The following is a 7,845-nucleotide window of genomic DNA, read 5'->3' on the forward strand; positions in this document are numbered from 1 at the left end:
AACTGCTATATAAAGGAAGACCTCTCAGGAGCAACTCGGCATCGAGTCGTTCGTTCCTAACAAAGCGGACTGAATTGCTCGCGAAACGTTGTAATCAAACAAAGATGAATCCACGCGGCTCAAATCAGGAAAACAAATCTAATATGCATGGACACTGCGAAAGCCTAAAAAATTAAATTAAAATATATTTTTTCTCAATGTGACTAGTTATAGCACTTTGTTTATTACGCATCCTTATAATGTGACCAGAAAGCTTTTCTATGCTATACTTACCATTAATCGAACAAAGCAGCGCAACAATAGGGACGATACATAACATATAATATTATACAATCGTATACATACTTTCGTTCAATACAGTATGAACTACGCTTTTACACAAATTCAGGAAAAAAACATAATACAAATTTCTTAATGAATGTGTACTATTAAAAGACTTATATTTCATTGCCGACGATAATTACACTTGTATTTAATTTTGCAATTACAGAAGATAACGATGATCGAGAGACGCTAACAATTCCAGGTCTATTTTCATATTTTTTAACATATTTTGACAATTTAAATTGGAAAAGTCGATATTAACAAGTTATAATATTTGTTTACAAGGTACAGTTTGAAGAAAATAATCTACATGAAACATTGAGATTACTATCAGCACCTATCACTTGTAGAACATGATCAATGAAATAGAGATTTGTAAGACAATTACATACAACTCAGTTATAGACATAGAATGATCGTAGCTGCATATAATATTGCCTATAAGTATGGTACAGAATGTGACAAATTGTAGAATTTAAAGAAACTATATACATATAGCCCGCAATCTATTATTTCATATTCAACATTCTTTACATATTTTGAGAAAATGAGAAATTATATACTAACACACCTTATACTAATTAATTATATACTGACAAATGAGCAAATTTATTTTAATAAAAATATTATCAATTTATGACTGAATATATGCTTCAGTAAAAAGTTTCTAATTTATTCCCGAATATTATTAAAAATTATATATCATTAACTATATCAAAATATAAATAGGATTAAACAATACATAACCTTCTGCCTAGGTCGATCATGTGATTTAATTTATGAAAACATAATAAAATGCGTATTTCGGTAATAAAATCCACCAGTCATATAATTTCTATACGGCATATAACCGCGGAATTTATTTTCTCTGTGTAATCGATTTCTGGTTGTACCTGTTTGTTTTTGTATCTTGTCTATGCATTCTTGTACTGTATTTTCCGAAATAGCGGTTAAAAGTAACGGACACTCTTGCGCTATTATTGCTTCTAAAGGTTTAGACCATGTATCTAAGAAAAGCCATTCTATTTGAAACAGTATGATCACATTCGGTTTTTCATATGAATCTAAGCGTACAAAATCGTGATACGGTTCTGATACGCTTCTAATATAAAGTTTCTGTTTATAAGTCTTGCACGTACTACACACAAAGCCTAAATCGCTCGATTCAAAATTTAACGAATTTATAAATACAATATACAGTTCCCTTATTTTTCTATATAAATGTAAGAAAATATGCCACGTTTCCAAAGATGTTATATCTGTTTTATTTACATCTATTACATGAATGACATATTTAATTCTATACCATAAACGAGATATTAAATTTGATTCCTGCAACGCATTGTATAACGTCAGCGGGTCGGATGCGTTATCAGAAAAAATAAGTTGCTCTAATGAAAAGTGGAACCTTAGGATAGAATGGTCTAAAGTCAACTCATAAGCAGGCAATACAGAATAATTGGGTAGGTAATTTTTCATAAATGTAAAAGTGTCATAAAAAGGTGCCGTAGCAGGAAATTTGGTGAACTTTGATTTTTTGATTTCAGGTAAAATTCCTTCAAAATGGCCGTTTATATGGGCGATATTTATGTTCAGTAATTGCAACAACTCATCGCAGCACTTATCATGCAATTTTTTAAATAGTATTTGGTCATCATCACAAAAATTAGCAGAATAGCAAATGTTGCAGCGCCTTATGTTTGTCTGTCGGAAACACACACCACACGATTTTGCGCACATTATTATCTCTATTTCGTATGGAGCTAAGCCACGTGACAGAATAGAAGACATTTGATGTAAAATTCCTTTCCGTGATTCTATCCATTCTGCCAAGCTAGGATACGTATTCGAGAATAATTTGTCTGTTATTACCTTTCCTATAGCTTTGCAAATCTGAGAGTGTGTGTTTCTGTGCATCGCCTCATGCTCCTCGGAACAGTAAGAAATCATGTAGCACCGATTACACGTTATCAAGTCTTCGCTGGGCTGTTTGCAAACATGACAAACGTTTGGATTAAAAAACTTATTATATCTGTCTTCTGTGTATGGACCATCAAAAGTTGATATTGACAAGGAATTCATCGCCATACGTCTTATTAATTCACGTTTATGAGTAGTTTGTTTGTAATATTTATATCAAAATAATGCACGAAGCTCGGCAACTCACGTAATGTAACAGAAATATATATACGGGTTATATATAGGTATTTAACTGGTAACAGTACACAGAACATTAATAACAATATACAAGTATGTTTGTATGTATCGAAAAAGTTGTTGACAAGATAAATTGTAACTGTTGAGATGACGAACTAGAAATATTCGTTAGTGGAAAGAAACAATATGCAAGAGTGATATATTACTTATGAATATCTACTTTAAAATATCCAAAACAAAGTACAAATTTCACCAAGAAAATTACTTTAGTAAATTTGTTGTAGTTTTTAACAAAACTTTTTAGTTATTTTGGTAATATATTAGAAAATAGTTATTTCGATAATATATTAGAAAGGTCACTCTGAGTTAACTAACCCATTAAAAAAATCTTCTTTAATCCGAAACAATCACCCATCTTTGTTTGGAACATGCTAAAACGTATTCCGTAAATTTTTGCGATCGCAATACGCGATTATTGTAATGGTTCTAAGGATGTTCTTTAATAATGTATCTTTTTATTGTATTCACAGAATATTATAATATATTTATGAGCAAATATTGAAATGACCGAACAACATTAATTATCCAACAAGTATTAGTATAAAATATATTATTGTGCTAGTGATTGCATCACTACTTTTAGATATTCAATGAAAGATTAAGCTAAAACCTTTTTAAGTATTTGAGTATTGTGTAATTTGCTCTAAATATTTTTTGTATAAATTATTCAAAATATTATTAGTTTTAAAACCTGAATCTAATCTAATTGGTTCTTGTCAACAAAATAACAGAGCTCTTATGTAATGAAATGATAATTGATATATAAATATATATATATAAATATATTCTTTTTAACACACAAAATAAAATGCAAACCAAAGTCAAGCAAAGAATATTAAATGTTATACGTTGTATATTATCATGTATGTGTGAATTATATACATATACAGGGTGTTCGGAAAGTACTGGGACGCCCGAATATCAGGAAAAATATAAGTTTTACAAAAAAATGTTTCAGACAAAAGTTGTGGCGTTTAAAAAGATGTATTTACTGATCACATCAGTTTGACCTTGGGTTGCGTAGCGAAGGTCAGGTCAAGGTCACATTAATTTTTTTAAATGGAACACCCCATTTTTCATTGCATATTCTTATAGCACATCTCGAGAGCTTTCCAAAACGCTATAATAATATATTTTTTCATGAAGTACTTTTCAAGTTATAATGCTTCAAAGTTAGAGGATCGCCGGCATTAGCATTTTTACGAAGAAATGAAAATAAACGGAACAATCTCCAATGATCTTGATCTTGAGAATTAGATCAGAAGGGCTATCTTTTGACATAAGGGGTACCAACCCCCTTGTGCATGCGTAGATAGTGGCATGCGAGAAAAACTTCTTATTATCATTATCTTTTCTAAGAATATACAAAGGCAAAATAGTATATATATATTTTTTGTCTTTTTTTGTTGACAATAGATATGTTAAAAGATTAGATAGATATATGTGTAGATATGGGTACGCATGGACAATCATATTCCTAGATAGATAGGAATGGACGGTGGATTTCGGTCGTCAAGGTTGCTTGACCTAGCGTGACAAGCTCATCTTTAAAATTTACCAATCCGAGATGGTTAGTCTTTTCAGATGCAGATCGACGTCTGCTATTTTTTCTCCTAAAGGTTTCTTGATACGGATCCAACCCTCTTCTTCTTTGGTTAGGAGTTTCGTTATCTCTCGTGTTTTCCTGGATCAATATGTGTTACTGTCGATGGGTTTAATTTCCCATAGTCCTCAGCAAAATATGAACCATGGTTGTTTGATGAAGTTCTCATGAATATGGTACACCTGTGTTATTTGTTTTTTTTATAATGTTCGCCCAGTCGTCCAAGTGGACGGTGGCAGTTGTATTGTTGTGACCAATAATAGTACCTCGGCACCATTCCTTGCCATCCTTGCATACCACCAGTAGATCAATCTTCATGCAGTGAGGCCAAACTATATAGTAGCGTCTTATCCGTTCCATTTTCCACTTTATTTCGGCCTGCAGTTCTTGGAGGTCGTTGCGCCTGTATTTCAATTGTACCTATTAGATGGTAAACTTAGTTCCTGCGGTTTTTTTGTTTAAAAAACTCATTTATTTCGACATCAAAAGCAAAAAATACATTAATCGAAGTATTTTCCCTCGCTAGCTATACATTTTTCCCATCTTTCGGGCAACGCGTAGATTCCGCGACGATAGAACGATTGGTCTTTTGATGCAATCCATTCGTCGATCCATTTTCGCACATCCTCGTAATTTCTGAAGTGTGTATCCACCAAGCCGTGCTGCATCGACCGGAACAAGTAATAGTCCGAAGGAGCTAAGTCTGGTGAATACGCTGGGTGCGGGAGAACTTCCCACTCGAGCTGCATCAGTGTTTCTTTGACGGCTTTGGCAACGTGTGGTCGAGCGTTGTCGTGCAAAAGCATGACTTTACGTCGATTGCTGGCTACTGCTGGCCTTTTTTCCAACAATGCTTCATTCAGACGGTTTAATTGTGATTGATATCGATCCCCCGTGATACTTTCGTTCGGTCTGAGTAGCTCATAATAAACGACGCCGTGCATATCCCACCAAATGCAAAGCATTGCTTTGTGGCCATGAATATTTCTCTTTGGTGTGGATGTCGATGGTTGGCCAGGGTCTACCCATGATTTTCTTCGTTTAGGATTATCGAAGTATATCCATTTTTCATCGCCAGTCACTATGCGCCACAAAAAACTCTTCTTTTTCTGCCTGGCGAGCAGAGAAATAGAGATGTTTAAGCGATTCGCAATGGCATTTGCGGTTAATTCGTGTGGTACCCATTTTCCCTCCTTTTGAATTTTTCCCATTGCATGTAGACGTTTGGAAACAGCCATCGGAGTAACATTTAATGCTGCAGACAATTCTTGGAGCGTTTGAGTAGAGTTTTCGTCCAATAATGCCTGCAAATCGGTGTCTTCAAACTTTTTCGGTTGGCCTGAGCGTTCTTTATCATTGACATCAAAATCACCACTCTTAAATCGCTGAAACCATACTTGGCATGTTCTTTCCAATGGAGCATAATTGCCATAAGTTTCGAAAAGCAATTTATGAGCTGCAGCTGCAGTTTTTTTCAAAGTAATGAAGCAGCACATGTCGAAAAAACAACTTATCACGTTCCATATTTAATCAAAAGATAAAATAGCACTGCTCGCTTAAATGAATCTCTTCGCACTGAATTTTATTGACAAATGTCTAACCTCTAAAATGCAGCCAGTTTCAGATGTCAAAATAAATTACACCTACAACTAACGTCATCTAACTGTGAGCTACAGGAACTAAGTTTACCACCTAATAAAATCGAGTGGGAGATTCCACATGAATGACGTGTATCGGGAGGCGATGTCGAGAAAGAAGTGCGGTGTTGATATGAGCGATTTCCATTGCCTGTATAAAGAATTATTGCTGTAGTTTTACGTTTTTAAATTCAAGGTATACTTGGAGTTCTTCTTTTGAGGGAGAGGTCGATAAAGATTTCGGTAGTCCATACTACCGATGGGAGGTGGTGGTTGTAGGAGGTTGATCAGGGTTTTCCCTGAATGGTTATAATTTTGTAATATTTTCGTTGGTTTTGGTGGCCTTCTTTCCACCGAGTAAAAGTAAAAGTTGAGTAAGCGATTCCCAAAGTGCCTCTATTAGATATAGGGAGCAGCCGAAAACTGAATGCAGGGCGACACCATACAGAATGGTCTAATATGAGTTTAATTGTTCTGATAATTACGATGCCGAGCACGCCGGCACTAATATTGCCAAAAGTTATGAATTTTCCCCAGAATCTATTCCATGTTGAAGTTGCTAATTTTTCTAGAGATACTTTGTTTAAAAGGTTCATAAAAGATCCTCCATGTATAGTCTTAGTATCATTCCTCTTGCTAATGTGTTAAGAACAGAAGGCCGTTCAGCTGGGAATAGAATATGATCTTTAAATTCTTCAAGGTCGGCCTAAGAGTAGATTCCGCTAGTGGCCAGTTCACCAGAACTGGTGTATTTCCATACGAGTTTTGTCATTGGTTTCAAGATCGTTGGTGGAATTGCTTCGACTAGGTTTGGTGATATGCGGTACCAAGACTCGCCTAATCGGTACATTACGGGTGCTAACAGATTAACCTGGGTACCTTGTCGGAGTAATAAGTGTATCTGAACTAAACAGTATGTTTTGTTGGCCCTTATCACTGGAAGTTGATTGTAACATTTGGTGGTCGATGCAACTTGCACCTCGACTGATACGCATTTAATGATGTGTATCATTTCTCCAGCTAGAACGGATGTATATCCAGGTGACTTCATGAGATGGTAGGCAAATATATTTAGTGACTGTGTGGCAATTGCCAGAGCATTTTGAAGCATTTTCTGTTCGAGGTAACATTGCTGATACAAGATGTTTCTATAAAGTTGATTTAATTGAGTGCGAAAATGTTTCTCAATGTACACAAATTTTGAGTTCATATGTGCGAAGATATCTGTATTTGCCGGATTGTGTACTTTCTTGAAAATGCTTAGATTAGTGAGTGTTTCGAAAATGAATAATTTCGGATGTTCTGTTTTTACCAAGGAGTAACCGCAAGCTTTTACCTTGCCTCTACTTGCTAGAGCAAAGGTTGTTTCTTGGGTGAAGATGGAATAAATTGTTTGTGCCGTTTGATCATTACTGCCCTGTACTTTAACGGCGTATCCATCGAATAAAACTCCGAAGCTAGTTTCTCTGCAAGAGTCATCTGCTATGCTGTCCCAATAAGTATTGCCTCCTTCTATATCTGTTCATTCTCCCGTTTTCAGTATGCAATGAATTCCTGATCGAAGTATTACTTGATTTGTATTTGTTATTGAGTTTTACTGTTGCCCTGTATTCTTACAAGGTAATTTTTGCACTTCCCAATACGATAACATCGGTCCAGCTTCCAGTTGTCTGAGAAAGCGCTTCCATCACAGTTTCCGTTATTATCGATTTTGCCTGCTAAAATATTATTAAAATATTAATTTAGTTCAGGTGAAATATAATAAGTTATCCTTGCGTAAAAAATACAAATCTCTGGACTCAACAAGGTTGCTTGTTCTGGTTTGGATGTCGATAATACGAGATTTCCTTATAATGCTGGTGGGTGATTCATCTCCGCTTTCGTCGTCCGTGTCCACAGGTAGCGGCCTAGGAGGTATGTTGCTTTTCCTTCTCTCTATGCCTGTGTCGGATGTACTTATTTGTGTATTTTGGCTGGCTCGGCTGCGTGTCAACATAAGCCGTTGAGCCTCGCTATCGTCCACTTGTTCTTTGATTTCTCGACCACCTGATTCGGGTGTGTGGT

General features: G+C 35.3%; 1 protein-coding gene across 1 annotated transcript; it reads right to left on the reverse strand.

Annotated features, from left to right (window-relative positions):
- Positions 1–423: 423 nt before the first annotated feature.
- Positions 424–2,520, reverse strand: LOC116847541. The gene is made up of 2 exons (XM_032822639.1): positions 2,197–2,520; positions 424–2,028 (listed from the first exon to the last, which is right to left on the reverse strand). The coding sequence occupies exons 1-2, from the start codon at positions 2,410–2,412 to the stop codon at positions 1,102–1,104; spliced, it is 1,143 nt and encodes a 380-aa protein (XP_032678530.1). The 5' UTR covers positions 2,413–2,520; the 3' UTR covers positions 424–1,101.
- Between the last annotated feature and the right edge of the window lie 5,325 nt (positions 2,521–7,845).

Source organism: Odontomachus brunneus, unplaced genomic scaffold, assembly GCF_010583005.1.
Source record: "Odontomachus brunneus isolate Ranch 3 - 2012 unplaced genomic scaffold, Obru_v1 Obru_scaffold_079, whole genome shotgun sequence".
NCBI lineage: Eukaryota > Metazoa > Arthropoda > Insecta > Hymenoptera > Formicidae > Odontomachus > Odontomachus brunneus.